Raw genomic sequence first — 22,853 nt, 5'->3', positions numbered from 1 at the left:
TTTGATTTCATAGCAAAGGGGGTGAATATGCATCAATTTCCGTTTTATTTAATATAAAGTTTTTTAAACAAGTAATTTTTTTCATTTCACTTCACCAATTTGGACTATTTTGTGTCTGAAATCCTAATAAAAATCAATTTAAATGACAGGTTGTAATGCAACAAAACAGGAAAAACGCCAAGGGAATACTTTTTCAAGGCCCTGTAAACACATCCAGTATCTAGCAGTTGTCAATCATCAGAACAAACTATCCCCTGGGATAAAGGTGGCGCTCCTAGAGACTTTAATGCAGGGAAACTTACTAATCGCTCGGTTGGGTTCACGACAAATGACTCCTCAGACTAAACAGGTTTGTTCAATTGTAAAAAAAGGAGTGTGAGTTTTGATTATCATTTAAACAAACATTCCTTTTTGTCTCCTGCACTTCAGTTAATCAACTATTTCTTTATTCAGTCATAAAAAAAACATACAAAATAATTATTTATTATTATTTATTTATAATTAATTACAAAATACATTTTTTTTTCCCACCTCCATCATCATCATCATCATCATCATCTTTAAACAGAAGCTCGACAGACACAAATAAATCTTCATCAGAACTTTCAGAAAGTTACATTTTGTTACATTACAGCTTCATTCTAAAAATGATTCAATTGTTTTTTCCTCCCCCTCAATCTACACACAACCAATAACGACATTTTTACAAATGCCTAAAATGTTTAAAACTATCACATTTACATAAGTATTCAGACCCTTTACTTTACTCAGTACTTTTGGGTAGGATGCTACAAGCTTGGCACACCTGTATTTGGGGATTTTCTCAATTTCTCCCATTCTTCTCTGCAGATCTTCTCAAGCTCTATCATGTTGGATGGGGAGCGTCACTGCACAGCTATTTTCAGGTCTCCCCAGAGATCGGGTTCAAGTCTGGGCTCTGGATGGGCCACTTAAAGACATTCAGAGACTTGTCCCGAAGCCACTCCTGCGTTGTCTTGGCTGTGTGCTTAGGGTCGTTGTCCTGTTGGAAGGTGAAGTTTCGCCTCAGTCTGAGGTCCTGAGCGCCCTGGAGCAGGTTTTCATCAAGGATCTCTCTGTACTTTGCTCCGTTCATCTTTCCCTCGATCCTGACTAATCTCCGAGTTCCTGCTGCTGAAAAACATCCCCACGGCATGATGCTGCCACCACCATGCTTCACCGTAGGGATGGTGCCAGGTTTCCTCCAGACATGTCCCTTGGCATTCAGGCCAAAGAGTTCAATCTTGGTTTCATCAGACCAGAGAATCTTGATTCTGAGAGTCTTTAGGTGTCTTTTAGGTGTCTTATGGCAAAGTGAGCTCCAAGTGGGCTGTGATGTTTCTTTTACTGAGGAGTTGCTTCCGTCTGGCCACTCTCCCATAAAGGCCTGATTGGTGGAGTGCTGCAGAGATGGTTGTCCTTCTGGAATGTTCTCCCATCTCCACAGAGGAGCTCTGGAGCTCTGTCAGAGTGACCATCAGGTTGTTGGTCACCTCCCTGACCAAGGCCCTTCTCCTCCGATTGGTCAGTTTGGCCCGGCGGCCAGCTCTAGGAAGTGTCTTGGTCATTCCAAACTTCTTCCATTTAAGAATGATGGAGGCCACTGTGTTCTTGGGGGCCTTCAATGCTGCAGAATGATGGAGGTCACTGTGTTCTTGGGGACCTTCAATGCTGCAGAATGATGGAGGCCACTGTGTTCTTGGGGACCTTCAATGCTGCAGAATGATGGAGGCCACTGCGTTCTTGGGGGCCTTCAATGCTGCAGAATGATGGAGGCCACTGTGTTCTTGGGGACCTTCAATGCTGCAGAATGATGGAGGCCACTGCGTTCTTGGGGACCTTCAATGCTGCAGAATGATGGAGGCCACTGCGTTCTTGGGGGCCTTCAATGCTGCAGAATGATGGAGGCCACTGTGTTCTTGGGGACCTTCAATGCTGCAGAATGATGGAGGCCACTGTGTTCTTGGGGACCTTCAATGCTGCAGAATGATGGAGGCCACTGCGTTCTTGGGGGCCTTCAATGCTGCAGAATGTTATGTAACCCTTCCCCGGATCAGCACCTCAATACACAATCCTTTCTCAGAGCTCGATGGACAATTCCTTCGACCTCATGACTTGGTTTTTGCTCTGAAGTGTACTGTCAACTGTGGGACCTTATATAGACAGGTGTGTGCCTTTCCAAATCATGTCCAATCAGTTTAATTTACCACAGGTGGACTCTAGTCAAGTTGTAGAAACATCTCAAGGATGATCAATGGAAACAGGGTGCACCTGAGATCAATTTAGAGTCTCATAGCAAAGGGTCTGAATAATTATAAGGTATTTCTGTTTTCCATTTCAATACATTTGCGAAAATGTCTAACCTTTTTTTCGCTTCGTCATTATAGAGTATTATAGTAAGTAAATGTATTTAATCAATTGTGGAAAAAGGGAAGGGGTCTGAAAACTTTCTGAAATGATTCCGTCCAAATGAATAAAAAAAACATTCCAAATCAAATCACCTGGAGAGCAATAAACACCAGAGTCTAACTCAAACACAAAAAGCGTAGAAACAAAATACAAAAAATCACAGGAAGCTTTTCTCCTTTCTCCAAAGCTAAGTTGATTCAACTTGTTTGTTCCATAAAGCTTCTCCCAGAGGTTCTGAATTCTTTACAATGGTTCTGAATTCTTTACAATGGTTCCGAATTCTTTACAATGGTTCTGAATTCTTTACAATGGTTCTGAATTCTTTACAATGGTTCTGAATTCTTTACAATGGTTCCGAATTCTTTACAATGGTTCTGAATTCTTTACAATGGTTCCGAATTCTTTACAATGGTTCCGAATTCTTTACAATGGTTCCGAATTCTTTACAATGGTTCTGAATTCTTTACAATGGTTCTGAATTCTTTACAATGGTTCTGAATTCTTTACAATGGTTCTGAATTCTTTACAATGGTTCCGCAGAATTGTTTATTTTACCTTTATTTAACGAGGCAAGTCGGTTGAGAACACATTCCTCTTCACAATGACGGCCTATCGGGGAACAGTGGGTTAACTGCCTTGTTCAGGGGGCAGAACGACAGATTTTTACCTTGTCAGCCCAGGGGATTCAATCTAGCAACCTTTCGGTTACATGTCCAACGCTCTAACCACTAGGCTACGCTGCCACCCCAAATGAATCATTGAATTATATTCGATCATTGAATATATGGCGCCAATTACACAAAGTTAGCCCAACTAATGTCACATCACACTCATTCTGGGGTCATTCTAAAAATCTTCCAACATTTTAAAATGTAAATGTATTAATTTCATTCCAACTAGTCTCCTGGAGTACCTTCACTGCTCACCAGTAGCTAAAGGCCTATTCAGGAGGCTGGTTATCACCCCAGATCACTTGACCCCATCCAGTTTGAGGATCCAGGCCTGGGCCGGGGTTGGGGGTAACTCAGGAAGGAGGATGATCAGACCCCGGGGGTGAAGAGGAGCCCATCTCAGAGGCTCTAGGTTCCCCAATAATGTCACCTGGGAGAGGGGAGAACAGAGAGGGAGAGCAGAGAGGGAGAGCAGGGGAGAGAAGAGGAGAGAAGTGAGGGAGAGCAGGGGAGAGGAGAGCAGGGGAGAGAAGAGGAGAGAAGTGAGGGAGAGCAGAGCAGGGGAGAGAAGGAGAGAGAGAAGGAGAGCAGGAGAGCAGGAGAGAGGAGGGAGAGAAGAGAGGGAGAGCAGAGGAGAGAAGTGAGGGAGAGCAGAGGAGATAAGGAGAGCAGGGGAGAGAAGAGGAGAGAAGTGAGGGAGAACAGGGGAGAGGAGAGCAGGGGAGAGAAGGAGAGAGAAGGAGAGCAGGAGAGAGGAGGGAGAGAAGAGGGAGAGCAGGGGAAAGAGGGAGAGAAGTGAGGGAGAGCAGAGGAGAGAAGTGAGGGAGAGCAGGGGAGAGAAGGAGAGCAGGGGAGAGAAGGAGAGAGAAGGAGAGAGAAGGAGAGAGAAGGAGAGCAGAGGGAGAGAAGAGAGGGAGAGCAGGGGAGAGGAGAGGGAGAGAAGGAGAGCAGGGAAGAGCAGAGGGAGAGGAGAGAAGAGAGGGAGAGGAGAGAAGAGAGGGAGAGCAGAGGAGAGAAGTGAGGGAGAGCAGGGGAGAGAAGTGAGGGAGAGCAGGGGAGAGAAGGAGAGCAGGGGAGAGAAGGAGAGCAGGAGAGCAGAGAAGGAGAGCAGGGGAGAGAGGGAGAGCAGGGGAGAGAGGGAGAGCAGGGGAGAGAGGGAGAGCAGGGGAGAGAAGGAGAGCAGGAGAGCAGAGAAGGAGAGCAGGGGAGAGAGGGAGAGCAGGGGAGAGAGGGAGAGAAGGGAGAGAAGGGAGGGAGAGCAGGAGAGAGGAGGGAGAGAAGGAGAGCAAGGGAGAGAAGGAGAGCAGGAGAGAAGAGAGGGAGAGCAGGGGAGAGAGGGAGAGCAGGGGAGAGAGGGAGAGCAGGGGGAGAGGGAGAGCAGGGGAGAGAGGGAGAGGGAGAGCAGGGGAGAGAAGAGAGGGAGAGCAGGGGAGAGAGGGAGAGCAGGGGAGAGAGGGAGAGCAGGGGAGAGGAGAGAAGGAGAGCGGAGAGAAGGAGAGCGGAGAGAGGGAGAGAAGGGGAGAGGGAGAGCAGGGGAGAGAAGAGAGGGAGAGCAGGGAAGAGAGGGAGAGCAGGGGAGAGAGGGAAGCAGGGGAGAGAGGGAGAGCAGGGGAGAGAGGGAGAGCAGGGGAGAGGGAGAGCAGGGGAGAGAAGAGAGGGAGAGCAGGGGAGAGAAGGAGAGCAGGGGAGCAGGGGAGAGGGAGAGCAGGGGAGAGAAGGGGAGAGAAGGAGAGCAGGGGAGCGAAGTGAGGGAGAGCAGGGGAGAGGAGAGAAGGGGAGCAGGGAGAGGAGGAGAGAGGAGGGGAGAGGAGAGAGGGAGAGGAGAGAAGGGGAGAGGAGGGAGAGAAGAGAAGGGGAGAGGAGGGAGAGAAGAGAAGGGGAGAGGAGGGAGAGAAGAGAGGGAGAGCAGGGGAGAGAAGAGAGGGAGAGCAGGGGAGAGAAGAGAGGGAGAGCAGGGGAGAGAAGTGAGGGAGAGCAGGGGAGAGAAGAGGAGAGAAGTGAGGGAGAGCAGGGGAGAGAAGAGGAGAGAAGTGAGGGAGAGCAGGGCACCGTGGTGCTCTCTGCTGCGATAGGTTCAACTCCACTCATCGTGGTGCTCTCTACTGTAATAGGTTCAACTCCACTCACCGTGGTGCTCTCTGCTGTGATAGGTTCAGACAGGTGGAATGTGTACACAGTGGGTTTCGTCATGAAGACAGCAAACACACTGGAGTATTTGGAGGTGTACCTACAACAAGAGAGAAAGGGGGGAACGAGAGAGAGAGGGGGGAACGAGAGAGAGAGAGGGGAGAACGAGAGGAGAGAGAGAGAGAGGAGAGAGAGAGAGGAGAGAGAGAGAGAGGGGGAGAGAGAGAGGAGGAGAGGGGAGAGAGAGGGGGAAGAGAGAGAGAGAGGGGGAACGAGAGGAGAGAGAGAGGGGGAGGGGAGAGAGAAAGGGGGAAGGGAGAGGGGAGAGAGAGAGAGGGAGAGAGAGAGGGGGAGAGAGAGGGGGAAAGAGAGAGGGGAGAACGAGAGAGGGGAGAACGAGAGAGAGAGAGAGAGAGGGAGAGAGAGAGGGGAGAACGAGAGAGAAGGGAGAACGAGAGAGAGGGGAGAGAGAGAGGGGAGAACGAGAGAGAGAGGGGAGAACGAGAGAGAGGGAGAGAGAGAGAGGGGGAACGAGAGAGAGAGGGGAGAACGAGAGAGAGAGGGGAGAACGAGAGAGAGAGGGAGAGAGGGGGAGAACGAGAGAGAGAGGGGAGAGAGAGAGGGGGAACGAGAGAGAGAGGGGGAACGAGAGAGAGAGGGGGAACGAGAGAGAGAGAGCGGGGAGAGAGAGAAGGATGAAGGGAGCGAGAGAGAGAGAGAGAGGGAATCAGTGAATCAGATGTGTTAATGCCAGGCTGAAACAAAACCCTGCATCCACTTGTATCCCCTCCATTCCTTAACAAACACCACTAGAACCCCCATCACCTCCCTCTCTCTCTCCTACCAGACAGGTACGGTGGCATTCTCAGTCTGGAGCCTCCAGGGTTTGGAGGAGTAGATGGCCTCTCCGTTGACCTCCAGCCAGGCCCCGATGCCCCTCAGCCTCTCCTCAAACACTGGGGGGATCATGCCGTCGGGGGTAGGACCCACATTCAGCAGGTAGTTACCCCCCATGGCCACTGTTTGGACAAGGTCCTGGAGAGGAGAACAAGGAGGGTCAGAACATGCAGTCGGCCCAGACAGACTGCAAGGCATATGTATGTAGATGTTCCACTGACATTAGGCCTCTCATTTCTAATCTAAATCACTGCAACAGAACGGACAAAACATGATGAACACCTGCTCCTTCCATGACAGACTGACCAGGTGAAATCTATGATCCCTTATTGATGTCACCTGTTAAATTCACTTCAATCAGTGTAGATGAAGGGGAGGAGACATGTAGATGAAGGGGGAGGAGACATGTAGATGAAGGGGAGGCGATGAAGGGGAGGAGACATGTAGATGAAGGGGAGGAGACATGTAGATGAAGGGGAGGAGACATGTAGATGAAGGGGAGGAGACATGTAGATGAAGGGGAGGAGACATGTAGATGTAGGGGAGGAGACATGTAGGGGAGGAGACATGTAGATGTAGGGGAGGAGACATGTAGGGGAGGAGACATGTAGATGAAGGGGAGGAGACATGTAGATGAAGGGGAGGAGACATGTAGATGTAGGGGAGGAGACATGTAGGGGAGGAGACATGTAGATGTAGGGAGAGACAGAGACATGTAGGGGAGGAGACATGTAGATGTAGGGGGAGGAGACATGGGGAGGAGACATGTAGGGGAGGAGACATGTAGATGTAGGGGGAGGAGAGATGTAGATGTATGGGGAGGAGACATGTAGATGAAGGGGAGGAGACATGTAGATGAAGGGGAGGAGACATGTAGATGAAGGGGAGGAGACATGTAGATGAAGGGGAGGAGACAGATTGAAGAAGGAGTTTTAAGCCTTGAGACAGTTGAGGCATGAATGTGTCTGTGTGCTATTCAGAGGGCGAATGGGCAAGACTAAATATTTAAGTGCCTTTTGAACAGGGTATGGTAGTAGGTGCCAGGCGCACCCGTTTGTGTCAAGAACTGCAACGCTGCTGGGTTTTTCACACTCCACCGTTTTCCGTGGGTATCAAGAATGGTCCACCAACCAAAGGACAACCAGCCAACTTTTCGTGACTCCCAAACCCGCAAGCGGGAGCGTAATCATCGCCTGAAACTAATTAGCATAACGCAACGGACATAAATATCCCTAGAAAATATTCCTATTCATGAAAATCACATTGGAACACAGCTTAGCCTTTTGTTAATCACCCTGTCATCTCATATTTTCAAAATATGCTTTACAGCCAAAGCTAGACAAGCATTTGTGTAAGTTTATCGATAGCCTAGCATAGTATTATGCCTTGCTAGCAACAGGCAATCTTGTCACGGAAATCAGAAAAGCAATCAAATTAAATCGTTTACCTTTGATGAACTTCGGATGTTTTCACTCATGAGACACCTACTGGATAAATAGCCAAAGTTCATTTTTTCCCAAAATATTATTTTAGAAAAATATTCCAAATTAGCTCCATAATATCGACAGAAACATGGCAAACGTTGTTTATAATCAATCCTCCTATCTATTTGATAATATATCCTTCGGGACTATTAGTTCTTCAGTAGGACCGATTGGAGTAATGGCTACCTCTGTATTTACGCGAGAATCTCTCTCGGAGCCACCATGTGACCACTTACGCAATGTGGCCGCCTACGGCTATTCTTCAACATAAATGCGTAAAACTACGTCACAATGCTGTAGACACCTTGGGGAATACGTAGAAAGCGTAAGCTCGTTGATAGCACATTCACAGCTGAATAGGGACTGATTGGAACGCAGCGCTTTCAAAACCTGGGGCACTTCCGGATTGGATTTTTCTCAGGCTTTCGCCTGCAACATCAGTTCTGTTATACTCACAGACAATATCTTTACAGTTTTGGAAACTTTAGAGTGTTTTCTATCTGAAGCTGTCAATTATATGCATATTCTAGCATCTTGTCCTGACAAAATATCCCATTTAAAATGGGAACGTTTTTTTTCCAAAAATGAAAATACTGCCCCCTAGTACCAACAGGATTTATTTTAATTAAGACAACTGTGGGATATTTGAGTCAACATGGGAACGGTTTTGACACATTGTGGAGTTCATGACCCGACGAATTACCACCAGGTGTCCCGTCTATACTAGTTACTACCAGGTGACCCGTCTATACTAGTTACCACCAGGTGTCCCGTCTATACTAGTTACCACCAGGTGTCCCGTCTATACTAGTTACCACCAGGTGTCCCGTCTATACTAGTTACCACCAGGTGTCCCGTCTATACTAGTTCCCACCAGGTGTCCCGTCTATACTAGTTCCCACCAGGTGTCCCGTCTATACTAGTTCCCACCAGGTGTCCCGTCTATACTAGTTCCCACCAGGTGTCCCGTCTATACTAGTTCCCACCAGGTGTCCCGTCTATACTAGTTCCCACCAGGTGTCCCGTCTATACTAGTTCCCACCAGGTGTCCCGTCTATACTAGTTCCCCAGGTGTCTATACTAGTTCCCACCAGGTGTCCCGTCTATACTAGTTCCCACCAGTATACTAGTTCCCACCAGGTGTCCCGTCTATACTAGTTCCCACCAGGTGTCCCGTCTATACTAGTTCCCACCAGGTGTCCCGTCTATACTAGTTCCCACCAGGTGTCCCGTCTATACTAGTTCCCACCAGGTGTCCCGTCTATACTAGTAACTACCAGGTGTCCCGTCTATACTAGTTCCCACCAGGTGCCCCGTCTATACTAGTTACAGGTGTAGTCTTACTAGTTACCAGGTGTCCCGTCTATACTAGTTCCCACCAGGTGTCCCGTCTATACTAGTTACTACCAGGTGTCCCGTCTATACTAGTTACTACCAGGTGACCCGTCTATACTAGTTACTACCAGGTGTCCCGTCTATACTAGTTACTACCAGGTGTCCCGTCTATACTAGTTACTACCAGGTGTCCCGTCTATACTAGTTACTACCAGGTGTCCCGTCTATACTAGTTACTACCAGGTGTCCCGTCTATACTAGTTACTACCAGGTGTCCCGTCTATACTAGTTCCCACCAGGTGTCCCGTCTATACTAGTTACTACCAGGTGTCCCGTCTATACTAGTTACTACCAGGTGACCCGTCTATACTAGTTACTACCTACCACCAGGTGTCCCGTCTATACTAGTTACTACCAGGTGTCCCGTCTATACTAGTTACTACCAGGTGTCCCGTCTATACTAGTTACTACCAGGTGTCCCGTCTATACTAGTTACTACCAGGTGTCCCGTCTATACTAGTTCCCACCAGGTGTCCCGTCTATACTAGTTACTACCAGGTGTCCCGTCTATACTAGTTCCCACCAGGTGTCCCGTCTATACTAGTTACTACCAGGTGTCCCGTCTATACTAGTTCCTACCAGGTGTCCCGTCTATACTAGTTACTACCAGGTGTCCCGTCTATACTAGTTACTACCAGGTGCCCCGTCTATACTAGTTACTACCAGGTGTCCCGTCTATACTAGTTACTACCAGGTGTCCCGTCTATACTAGTTCCCACCAGGTGTCCCGTCTATACTAGTTACTACCAGGTGTACCGTCTATAGTAGTTACTACCAGGTGTACTGAAGATGGGAATTACAGAACTGATTTGAGTCTCTGCTTGATACCAAACATCCCATAATATCTGTCCCTGTGCTCTCCCTAAACGATGGCATTGACTGGTTCAGCAGACTGTTATCCCTCCATAACAGACTATTGCAGCTCTGTGGGTGAAAACATTTACTGACAGCTCGTTTTATAAAGAGGATGGGATCCACACAAATCATTTGGGTTCCTGGATCCTCTCATCAGCATTATATAAGGCTGCGTTCAGACAAGGACTTATCAATGACCCGAGCCCAGCTCAGCTAGTCCCTACCGTTGTGAACCAGAGTTGTACATTTGCTTAAGCATTATGACATTACACCAGGGGCGATGGTAGACAAAATGTAAGTCACCTAAATTTATGTCTCCCTAAAAAAAATAAAGTGCTAATAATAGCCCACGTTAACTTATGTAGCTTTAGAAACAAGGTTCATGAAATCAATAATTTACTAGTAACAGATGACGTTCATATTCTCTGGTGTTACCTGACTAGTGTTCAGGGGTGAATCAGTGGGTTCTCTCTCACCTGTATGATACTGGGCAGGTTACCTGACTAGTGTTCAGGGGTGAATCAGTGGGTTCTCTCTCACCTGTATGATACTGGGCAGGTTCACCTGACTAGTGTTCAGGGGTGAATCAGTGTGTTCTCTCACCTGTATGACACTGGGCAGGTTACCTGACTAGTGTTCAGGGGTGAATCAGTGGGTTCTCTCTCACCTGTATGATACTGGGCAGGTCACCTGACTAGTGTTCAGGGGTGAATCAGTGTGTTCTCGCTCACCTGTATGATACTGGGCAGGTTACCTGACTAGTGTTCAGGGGTGAATCAGTGGGTTCTCTCTCACCTGTATGATACTGGGCAGGTAACCTGACTAGTGTTCAGGGGTGAATCAGTGGGTTCTCTCTCACCTGTATGATACTGGGCAGGTAACCTGACTAGTGTTCAGGGGTGAATCAGTGGGTTCTCTCTCACCTGTATGATACTGGGCAGGTAACCTGACTAGTGTTCAGGGGTGAATCAGTGGGTTCTCTCTCACCTGTATGATACTGGGCAGGTTACCTGACTAGTGTTCAGGGGTGAATCAGTGTGTTCTCTCTCACCTGTATGATACTGGGCAGGTTACCTGACTAGTGTTCAGGGGTGAATCAGTGGGTTCTCTCTCACCTGTATGATACTGGGCAGGTCACCTGACTAGTGTTCAGGGGTGAATCAGTGTGTTCTCGCTCACCTGTATGATACTGGGCAGGTTACCTGACTAGTGTTCAGGGGTGAATCAGTGGGTTCTCTCTCACCTGTATGATACTGGGCAGGTAACCTGACTAGTGTTCAGGGGTGAATCAGTGGGTTCTCTCTCACCTGTATGATACTGGGCAGGTAACCTGACTAGTGTTCAGGGGTGAATCAGTGGGTTCTCTCTCACCTGTATGATACTGGGCAGGTAACCTGACTAGTGTTCAGGGGTGAATCAGTGGGTTCTCTCTCACCTGTATGATACTGGGCAGGTTACCTGACTAGTGTTCAGGGGTGAATCAGTGTGTTCTCTCTCACCTGTATGATACTGGGCAGGTTACCTGACTAGTGTTCAGGGGTGAATCAGTGTGTTCTCTCTCACCTGTATGATACTGGGCAGGTTACCTGACTAGTGTTCAGGGGTGAATCAGTGGGTTCTCTCTCACCTGTATGATACTGGGCAGGTTACCTGACTAGTGTTCAGGGGTGAATCAGTGGGTTCTCTCTCACCTGTATGATACTGGGCAGGTTACCTGACTAGTGTTCAGGGGTGAATCAGTGGGTTCTCTCTCACCTGTATGATACTGGGCAGGTTACCTGACTAGTGTTCAGGGGTGAATCAGTGTGTTCTCGCTCACCTGTATGATACTGGGCAGGTAACCTGACTAGTGTTCAGGGGTGAATCAGTGTGTTCTCTCTCACCTGTATGATACTGGGCAGGTTACCTGACTAGTGTTCAGGGGTGAATCAGTGTGTTCTCTCTCACCTGTATGATACTGGGCAGGTTACCTGACTAGTGTTCAGGGATGAATCAGTGGGTTCTCTCTCACCTGTATGATACTGGGCAGGTTACCTGACTAGTGTTCAGGGGTGAATCAGTGGGTTCTCTCTCACCTGTATGATACTGGGCAGGTTACCTGACTAGTGTTCAGGGGTGAATCAGTGGGTTCTCTCTCACCTGTATGATACTGGGCAGGTTACCTGACTAGTGTTCAGGGGTGAATCAGTGTGTTCTCGCTCACCTGTATGATACTGGGCAGGTAACCTGACTAGTGTTCAGGGGTGAATCAGTGTGTTCTCTCTCACCTGTATGATACTGGGCAGGTTACCTGACTAGTGTTCAGGGGTGAATCAACCTGTATGATACTGGGCAGGTTACCTGACTAGTGTTCAGGGGTGAATCAGTGGGTTCTCTCTCACCTGTATGATACTGGGCAGGTTACCTGACTAGTGTTCAGGGGTGAATCAGTGGGTTCTCTCTCACCTGTATGATAAGGTAACCTGACTAGTGTTCAGGGGTGAATCAGTGGGTTCTCTCTCACCTGTATGATACTGGGCAGGTAACCTGACTAGTGTTCAGGGGTGAATCAGTGGGTTCTCTCTCACCTGTATGATACTGGGCAGGTAACCTGACTAGTGTTCAGGGGTGAATCAGTGGGTTCTCTCTCACCTGTATGATACTGGGCAGGTTACCTGACTAGTGTTCAGGGGTGAATCAGTGTGTTCTCTCTCACCTGTATGATACTGGGCAGGTTACCTGACTAGTGTTCAGGGGTGAATCAGTGTGTTCTCTCTCACCTGTATGATACTGGGCAGGTTACCTGACTAGTGTTCAGGGGTGAATCAGTGGGTTCTCTCTCACCTGTATGATACTGGGCAGGTTACCTGACTAGTGGTGAATCAGTGGGTTCTCTCTCACCTGTATGATACTGGGCAGGTTACCTGACTAGTGTTCAGGGGTGAATCAGTGGGTTCTCTCTCACCTGTATGATACTGGGCAGGTTACCTGACTAGTGTTCAGGGGTGAATCAGTGTGTTCTCTCTCACCTGTATGATACTGGGCAGGTTACCTGACTAGTGTTCAGGGGTGAATCAGTGTGTTCTCTCTCACCTGTATGATACTGGGCAGGTTACCTGACTAGTGTTCAGGGGTGAATCAGTGGTTCTCTCTCACCTGTATGATACTGGGCAGGTTACCTGACTAGTGTTCAGGGGTGAATCAGTGTGTTCTCTCTCACCTGTATGATACTGGGCAGGTTACCTGACTAGTGTTCAGGGGTGAATCAGTGGGTTCTCTCTCACTTCTATGATACTGGGCAGGTTACCTGACTAGTGTTCAGGGGTGAATCAGTGGGTTCTCTCTCACCTGTATGATACTGGGCAGGTTACCTGACTAGTGTTCAGGGGTGAATCAGTGTGTTCTCTCTCACCTGTATGATACTGGGCAGGTTACCTGACTAGTGTTCAGGGGTGAATCAGTGGGTTCTCTCTCACCTGTATGATACTGGGCAGGTTACCTGACTAGTGTTCAGGGGTGAATCAGTGTGTTCTCTCTCACCTGTATGATACTGGGCAGGTTACCTGACTAGTGTTCAGGGGTGAATCAGTGGGTTCTCTCTCACCTGTATGATACTGGGCAGGTTACCTGACTAGTGTTCAGGGGTGAATCAGTGTGTTCTCTCTCACCTGTGACACTGGGCAGGTTACCTGACTAGTGTTCAGGGGTGAATCAGTGGGTTCTCTCTCACCTGTATGATACTGGGCAGGTAACCTGACTAGTGTTGTGAATCAGTGGGTTCTCTCTCACCTGTATGATACTGGGCAGGTAACCTGACTAGTGTTCAGGGGTGAATCAGTGGGTTCTCTCTCACCTGTATGATACTGGGCAGGTAACCTGACTAGTGTTCAGGGGTGAATCAGTGGGTTCTCTCTCACCTGTATGATACTGGGCAGGTTACCTGACTAGTGTTCAGGGGTGAATCAGTGTGTTCTCTCTCACCTGTATGATACTGGGCAGGTTACCTGACTAGTGTTCAGGGGTGAATCAGTGTGTTCTCTCTCACCTGTATGATACTGGGCAGGTTACCTGACTAGTGTTCAGGGGTGAATCAGTGGGTTCTCTCTCACCTGTATGATACTGGGCAGGTTACCTGACTAGTGTTCAGGGGTGAATCAGTGGGTTCTCTCTCACCTGTATGATACTGGGCAGGTTACCTGACTAGTGTTCAGGGGTGAATCAGTGGGTTCTCTCTCACCTGTATGATACTGGGCAGGTTACCTGACTAGTGTTCAGGGTGAATCAGTGTGTTCTCTCTCACCTGTATGATACTGGGCAGGTTACCTGACTAGTGTTCAGGGGTGAATCAGTGTGTTCTCTCTCACCTGTATGATACTGGGCAGGTTACCTGACTAGTGTTCAGGGGTGAATCAGTGTGTTCTCTCTCACCTGTATGATACTGGGCAGGTTACCTGACTAGTGTTCAGGGGTGAATCAGTGTGTTCTCTCTCACCTGTATGATACTGGGCAGGTTACCTGACTAGTGTTCAGGGGTGAATCAGTGTGTTCTCTCTCACCTGTATGATACTGGGCAGGTTACCTGACTAGTGTTCAGGGTGAATCAGTGGGTTCTCTCTCACCTGTATGATACTGGGCAGGTTACCTGACTAGTGTTCAGGGGTGAATCAGTGTGTTCTCTCTCACCTGTATGATACTGGGCAGGTTACCTGACTAGTGTTCTGAACTGGGTTCTCTCTCACCTGTATGTTCTGACTAGTGTTCAGGGGTGAATCAGTGGGTTCTCTCTCACCTGTATGATACTGTAGTGATGAATCAGTGGGTTCTCTCTCACCTGTATGATACTGTAACCTGACTAGTGTTCAGGGGTGAATCAGTGGGTTCTCTCTCACCTGTATGATACTGGGCAGGTTACCTGACTAGTGTTCAGGGGTGAATCAGTGTGTTCTCTCTCACCTGTATGATACTGGGCAGGTTACCTGACTAGTGTTCAGGGGTGAATCAGTGTGTTCTCTCTCACCTGTATGATACTGGGCAGGTTACCTGACTAGTGTTCAGGGTGAATCAGTGGGTTCTCTCTCACCTGTATGATACTGGGCAGGTTACCTGACTAGTGTTCAGGGGTGAATCAGTGGGTTCTCTCTCACCTGTATGATACTGGGCAGGTTACCTGACTAGTGTTGTGAATCAGGGGTTCTCTCTCACCTGTATGATACTCAGGTTACCTGACTAGTGGTGAATCAGTGTGTTCTCTCTCACCTGTATGATACTGGGCAGGTTACCTGACTAGTGTGTGAATCAGTGGTTCTCTCTCACCTGTATGTGGGAGGTTACCTGACAGTGTGGGTGAATCTCTCTCACCTGTATGATACTGGGCAGGTTACCTGACTAGTGTTCAGGGGTGAATCAGTGTGTTCTCTCTCACCTGTATGATACTGGGCAGGTTACCTGACTAGTGTTCAGGGGTGAATCAGTGGGTTCTCTCTCACCTGTATGATACTGGGCAGGTTACCTGACTAGTGTTCAGGGGTGAATCAGTGGGTTCTCTCTCACCTGTATGATACTGGGCAGGTTACCTGACTAGTGTTCAGGGGTGAATCAGTGGGTTCTCTCTCACCTGTATGATACTGGGCAGGTTTGACTAGTGTTCAGGGGTGAATCAGTGTGTTCTCTCTCACCTGTGATACTGGGCAGGTTACCTGACTAGTGTTCAGGGGTGAATCAGTGTGTTCTCTCTCACCTGTATGATACTGGGCAGGTTACCTGACTAGTGTTCAGGGGTGAATCAGTGTGTTCTCTCTCACCTGTATGATACTGGGCAGGTTACCTGACTAGTGTTCAGGGGTGAATCAGTGTGTTCTCTCTCACCTGTATGATACTGGGCAGGTTACCTGACTAGTGTACAGGGGTGAATCAGTGTGTTCTCTCTCACCTGTACGATACTGGGCAGGTTACCTGACTAGTGTTCAGGGGTGAATCAGTGGGTTCTCTCTCACCTGTACGATACTGGGCAGGTTACCTGACTAGTGTTCAGGGGTGAATCAGTGTGTTCTCTCTCACCTGTACGATACTGGGCAGGTTACCTGACTAGTGTTCAGGGGTGAATCAGTGTGTTCTCTCTCACCTGTATGATACTGGGCAGGTTACCTGACTAGTGTTCAGGGGTGAATCAGTGGGTTCTCTCTCACCTGTATGATACTGCAGGTTACCTGACTAGTGTTCAGGGGTGAATCAGTGGGTTCTCTCTCACCTGTATGATACTGGGCAGGTTACCTGACTAGTGTTCAGGGGTGAATCAGTGGGTTCTCTCTCACCTGTATGATACTGGGCAGGTTACCTGACTAGTGGTGAATCAGTGGGTTCTCTCTCACCTGTATGATACTGGGCAGGTTACCTGACTAGTGTTCAGGGGTGAATCAGTGTGTTCTCTCTCACCTGTATGATACTGGGCAGGTTACCTGACTAGTGTTCAGGGGTGAATCAGTGGGTTCTCTCTCACCTGTATGATACTGGGCAGGTTACCTGACTAGTGTTCAGGGGTGAATCAGTGGGTTCTCTCTCACCTGTATGATACTGGGCAGGTTACCTGACTAGTGTTCAGGGAGTGAATCAGTGTGTTCTCTCTCACCTGTATGATACTGGGCAGGTTACCTGACTAGTGTTGTGAATCAGTGTGTTCTCTCTCACCTGTATGATACTGGGCAGGTTACCTGACTAGTGTTCAGGGGTGAATCAGTGTGTCTCTCTCTCACCTGTATGATACTGGGCAGGTTACCTGACTAGTGTTGTGAATCAGTGTGTTCTCTCTCACCTGTATGATACTGGGCAGGTTACCTGACTAGTGTTCAGGGGTGAATCAGTGTGTTCTCTCTCACCTGTATGATACTGGGCAGGTTACCTGACTAGTGTTCAGGGGTGAATCAGTGGGTTCTCTCTCACCTGTATGATACTGGGCAGGTTACCTGACTAGTGTTCAGGGGTGAATCAGTGGGTTCTCTCTCACCTGTATGATACTGGGCAGGTTACCTGACTAGTGTTCAGGGGTGAATCAGTGTGTTCTCTCTCACCTGTATGATACTGGGCAGGTTACCTGACTAGTGTTCAGGGGTGAATCAGTGTGTTCTCTCTCTCACCTGTATGATACTGGGCAGGTTACCTGACTAGTGTTCAGGGGTGAATCAGTGTGTTCTCTCTCACCTGTATGATACTGGGCAGGTTACCTGACTAGTGTTGTTCAGTGTGTTCTCTCTCACCTGTATGATACTGGGCAGGTTACCTGACTAGTGTTCAGGGGTGAATCAGTGGGTTCTCTCTCACCTGTATGATACTGGGCAGGTAACCTGACTAGTGTTCAGGGGTGAATCAGTGGGTTCTCTCTCACCTGTATGATACTGGGCAGGTTACCTGACTAGTGTTCAGGGGTGAATCAGTGGGTTCTCTCTCACCTGTATGATACTGGGCAGGTCCATCAGTTCAGAGAGCCTCATGGTCCTGCGGTAACCCCAGGACTGTGTGTCTACAGACTGACACTTCTCCCACTTGTGTTTGGGCAGCTCCCCAGGGGTGTATTTGTCTGCACAGTTATAGTAGCCACCGTGTTTACAGTAACACCCCGCCCCCCACCTGTCATTGGTCACAATCACATCCTGGAGGGGGGGGGGGATACAAATGACAGCCAATCAGAGACAAACGAGTGAACAGACAGAAAGTTTACCGGTATCTTTATCAGAGGAGGCAGATTCGGTCACTATAAGACACATATTTCACGGTGGTTATTCATTTAAATTCATCCATAGACTGAACATATATCTGTTGTTCCCCAGTCCCTTGTCCAGGATATCAGTAACCTCTGCAAATTACAGGGTGTACATGACTTTGTTTTACAGTCTAGCGCTAAAATACCTGATTCAACTCATCATCAAGGCCGTGATTAGCTGAATGAAGTTTGTGCTGGGTTGGAATGAAAACCTGCCACCACTACTGTAGGTCTCCAGGACCAGACTTGGTAAAACACCACCCTAGAAGTGAATAGGTCTTTAACGTTCCAAACAGAACCCTATTCCCTACATAGTGCACTACTTTAGACCAGAGCCCTATGGAACCCTATTCCCTATATAGTGCACTACTTTAGACCAGAACCCTATTCCCTATATAGTGCACTACTTTAGACCAGAACCCTATTCCCTATATAGTGCACTACTTTAGACCAGAACCCTATTCCCTATATAGTGCACTACTTTAGACCAGAACCCTATTCCCTATATAGTGCACTACTTTAGACCAGAACCCTATTCCCTATATAGTGCACTACTATAGACCAGAGCCCTATTCCCTATATAGTGCACTACTTTAGACCAGAGCCCTATTCCCTACATAGTGCACTACTTTAGACCAGAGCCCTATGGAACCCTATTCCCTATGTAGGAGAATAGGGTTGCATATGGGACGCGGACGACCTAGTCTGCACAGTTGGGTAGGAAGTCCTCACTTTAACGGGACTGTCGTTGTAGAGCCAGGCCAGGAATTCTGTTGAGTTCCAGTAGGTGTCAGGAGCTTCCCAGTCCCCATCGGACCAGATCAGCTCTGGCTTGTAGCTGGACCACAGGAGAGACCGGGGAGGGAATGGGTGAAGGGGTATCTGAACAAAAGCTGTGTTTGTGTCATATATGGTCATCTAAGCACAGCTATAAGACCTTCAGCCCTGTTTTACATATATATGACGGAGATATACTATGTTGTAAGTCTACTGTTCCCTCCATCTCAGCCATAATAATATAACAAATATATTAAAAACATGTTTTTTTTAGTATCCACAGTAGACCTATTCTGGCCTAAATTACCTTAGGACCATGTCATAAAGCTCAGGCAGCAGTTTTTTCAAGACAAAGTCCTGTGTTGTGAAGTTGTTTTTCTTGTCTGCAAGGTAGAGGGGGTTGAACCATTCATACAGGGAGTTATAGAGTCCATAGTGCAGCGACCTGTGAACAGACAAACACAAAAACCAACAGCTGATACTGGGAGGGATAGGGAACTGTCAAGAGACAGCAGCTGACAGGTAGGGAACTGTCAAGAGACAGCAGCTGATACTGGGACAGATAGGGAACTGTCAAGAGACAGCAGCTGACAGGTAGGGAACTGTCAAGAGACAGCAGCTGACAGATAGGGAACTGTCAAGAGACAGCACCTTATACTGGGAGAGATAGGGAACTGTCAAGAGACAGCACCTTATACTGGGAGAGATAGGGAACTGTCAAGAGACAGCAGCTGATACTGCGACAGATAGGGAACTGTCAAGAGACAGCACCTTATACTGGGAGAGATAGGGAACTGTCAAGAGACAGCAGCTGATACTGGGACAGATAGGGAACTGTCAAGAGACAACAGCTGATACTGGGACAGATAGGGAACTGTCAAGAGACAGCACCTTATACTGGGAGAGATAGGGAACTGTCAAGAGACAGCACCTTATACTGGGAGAGATAGGGAACTGTCAAGAGACAGCACCTTATACTGGGAGAGATAGGGAACTGTCAAGAGACAGCACCTTATACTGGGAGAGATAGGGAACTGTCAAGAGACAGCACCTTATACTGGGAGAGATAGGGAACTGTCAGAGACAGCACCTTATACTGGGAGAGATAGGGAACTGTCAAGAGACAGCACCTTATACTGGGAGGGATAGGGAACTGTCAAGAGACAGCACCTTATACTGGGAGGGATAGGGAACTGTCAAGAGACAGCACCTTATACTGGGAGAGATAGGGAACTGTCAAGAGACAGCACCTTATACTGGGAGGGATAGGGAACTGTCAAGAGACAGCACCTTATACTGGGAGGGATAGGGAACTGTCAAGAGACAGCACCTTATACTGGGAGGGATAGGGAACTGTCAAGAGACAGCACCTTATACTGGGAGGGATAGGGAACTGTCAAGAGACAGCACCTTATACTGGGACAGATAGGGAACTGTCAAGAGACAGCACCTTATACTGGGAGGGATAGGGAACTGTCAAGAGACAGCACCTTATACTGGGAGGGATAGGGAACTGTCAAGAGACAGCACCTTATACTGGGAGGGATAGGGAACTGTCAAGAGACAGCACCTTATACTGGGAGGGATAGGGAACTGTCAAGAGACAGCACCTTATACTGGGAGGGATAGGGAACTGTCAAGAGACAGCACCTGATACTGGGAGGGATAGGGAACTGTCAAAAGACAGCACCTGATACTGGGAGGGATAGGGAACTGTCAAGAGACAGCACCTTATACTGGGAGGGATAGGGAACTGTCAAGAGACAGCACCTTATACTGGGAGAGATAGGGAACTGTCAAGAGACAGCTGAAAAAGGCTTTATGAAATACATTTGATTGAATACAGAACTACCTCTGTTGTCAGCTACAAGGCTTATTATAAACACCTATATAAAATACATCTATGACAAATAGAGATGTCTTCCAATTCAATCCCAATTTGTTTCAGCACATCTCCCCATACAACCACCCCGATAACAACTAGGACAGTACCACACAAAACCGAACACAGACCGGTGTCTATACAGTTTCAACCCTTCTCTAGGTGCCTTAGCTAAGATTACAGCACGGCATATCATTCAACGCCTGGATAGGTATTTTACGTATTAGCTAAGCACATCACTTTGTTACAGCAATCTGGTGCCCAACGGCACGGACGATGACGTGGCATGCAACCATTGGTTGATGCATGCAAAGTCTGAGCAGGGGTTACACCCCCCCAACCACCAGTAACATTATCCAATTAAAATGAGGTGAAAACATGCACACACACACAAAAATAAAATAAAAAATAAACTGTCCTCAGATCAGCATCTATTGATAACTTCAACCCTTCTCTCTCTGTCTGTTTGTCAATCGGGTGCCTTGTTTATCCTACCTGTTGCGCACGGCCTCTGCCAGGTCTCCCACCAGGTCTCTGTGTGGTCCAGTGTCCACAGAGTTCCAGTTCCAGAACCACATACCTGGGACGTGGGCCAGGTAAAGATCCTTCATGTAGCCTTTAAATTATAGGCTGTAATGCTGTCAGAACCACATACCTGGAGATACGTGGGACAGGTAAAGACTGGGGAAAGACCTGTAGCCTTTAAATTATAGGATGTAATACTGTCAGAACCACATACCTGGAGATACGTGGGACAGGTAAAGACTGGGGAAAGACCCGGAGCCTTTAAATTATAGGCTGTAATACTGTCAGAACCACATACCTGGAGATACGTGGGACAGGTAAAGACTGGGGAAAGACCTGTGAGCCTTTAAATTATAGGATGTAATTGTAACAGTAACTTTAGGATGTAATACTGTCAGAACCACATACCTGGAGATACGTGGGACAGGTAAAGACCATTGTAACAGTATCACTTTAGACCGTCCCCTCGCCCATACCCGGGCGCGAACCAGGGACCCTCTGCACACATCAACAACAGTCACCCACGAAGCATCGTTACCCATCGCTCCACAAAAGCCGCAGTCCTTTGCAGAGCAAGTGGGAACCACTACTTCAAGGTCTCAGAGCAAGTGACGTCACCGATTGAAACGCTGCACCACCGCTAACTAAGCTAGCCGTTTCACATCCGTTACATAATACTGTACTACAGCCTCTGTCAGACTGTGGTAGTGCACTTTCCCCATTATTATTATTATTATTATTATTATATAAAAAAAAAGATTGAACCTTTATTTAACTTGGCAGTGTTGCTGGTTCAATACCTACTTCGGGTTTTAAATCACTACAGATTGTGTTGCCTATTGGTATAAAACAAATATATAGGTATACAAACTGAATAAGACTTACTTTGCACCGGAAGCCTCGAATACGTCAGCCCAGTCATCCGGGTCAAAGAACTGGGCATGGAACTGGGGCGCGAAATCTGGATAGCTGAACCCGGGCGGGTAGTTATCCAGCATGTATTTAACACACTTCGTATCAGGTGGGTTTTGGCCTTGCCAATGCCACCAGAACCACTCGCTCTCGAACCCGGGGACTGAGAACACCCCCCAGTGGACGAAAATCCCGAATTTGGCTTCATCGTACCATGTAGGAAGCGGTCTTGCGTCCAAACTCTCCCAGTTCGCTTGGTATCGCGTCCCGCTTGCTGGTATTGCTATCAGCAACGCGGCGAGCACGAGACATACCCAGTTTGCCTGAGCGAACATCACTGTTCAAAAAACGGAGGCGTTATCAATGTGAAGGTTGCAATGTTAATAGAATAATCAGACGTAAGTAGTTGTTCTATGAGTTTATTCCGGGCGAAACGGGACGGCGCGGTCTTTCTGCTGCGTCTACAAGCGGTTATATCAATAATCAAACTAACCCGCAACGTTTTATATCGGTTTACAGGCATAATCTACTGTAAAACATTATGAGGAAACTACCATTTCGTTATGTGCAGTAAATGTAGATCACACTGGTCCGTAAACTATCACATGACTGTGGTCATATGACTTGTGTTGAAACCTGTTCCGGGGTAGAGTTTTGAGAAAAGCGATTTAACATCTCTATCATTTCCCTGTTTTGTCACCGCGCTCTCAACCGCGGCACATTGACGCATGTGATTGGTCGGATTATGTGAGGGAGCCAGGGGATTGGATGCATATGTTTTAAAGAACCTCCCCTCAGGATTATAGTGGAGTTGAAGGGAGAGGGATTACTGTGCTCCTCTTGAGTTTATAAAACGTTATAAAGAGCAGCACGGTTTTTATCTAAAATGTTGTCAACGGAATGAGGTTGCTGTTACTCCCGTCCACGAGTCTATTGCAGAATGAAGCCGTTTGACAGGATGGACTAAAGTCGATTCATTAATGCACACTTGCATTAGTCCCTTTGTTTTGGTGATTTACAATTCTCCGTTGACAACGAAAAGGCAGCAGACAAACCTACAGTCTGTTTTAGCAGTTTGTAACTATGAAAATCATTCTGTCAAACAGATTGTGAACCGAAAAGTGTCCGTTTGATTCTATAAACAAAATATATATATATATATATATATA

General features: G+C 47.7%; 1 protein-coding gene across 1 annotated transcript; it reads right to left on the bottom strand.

Annotated features, from left to right (window-relative positions):
- Nucleotides 1-477: 477 nt before the first annotated feature.
- On the bottom strand, nt 478-22,302 carry LOC115123140 (tissue alpha-L-fucosidase-like). Its single transcript, XM_065018060.1, has 9 exons — nt 21,658-22,302; nt 21,150-21,180; nt 20,743-20,852; nt 18,673-18,810; nt 18,321-18,426; nt 17,278-17,478; nt 6,070-6,260; nt 5,226-5,325; nt 478-3,528 (listed from the first exon to the last, which is right to left on the bottom strand). Exons 1-9 carry the CDS (start codon nt 22,017-22,019, stop codon nt 3,397-3,399), a joined length of 1,371 nt encoding a protein of 456 aa, XP_064874132.1. The 5' UTR covers nt 22,020-22,302; the 3' UTR covers nt 478-3,396.
- Nucleotides 22,303-22,853: the final 551 nt, after the last annotated feature.

This window comes from Oncorhynchus nerka, linkage group LG4 (genome assembly GCF_034236695.1).
Source record: "Oncorhynchus nerka isolate Pitt River linkage group LG4, Oner_Uvic_2.0, whole genome shotgun sequence".
NCBI classification, from domain to species: Eukaryota; Metazoa; Chordata; class Actinopteri; order Salmoniformes; family Salmonidae; genus Oncorhynchus; species Oncorhynchus nerka.
The sequence above is the reverse complement of the archived record's forward strand: the minus strand, read 5'-3'. Positions and strand labels throughout refer to the sequence as shown.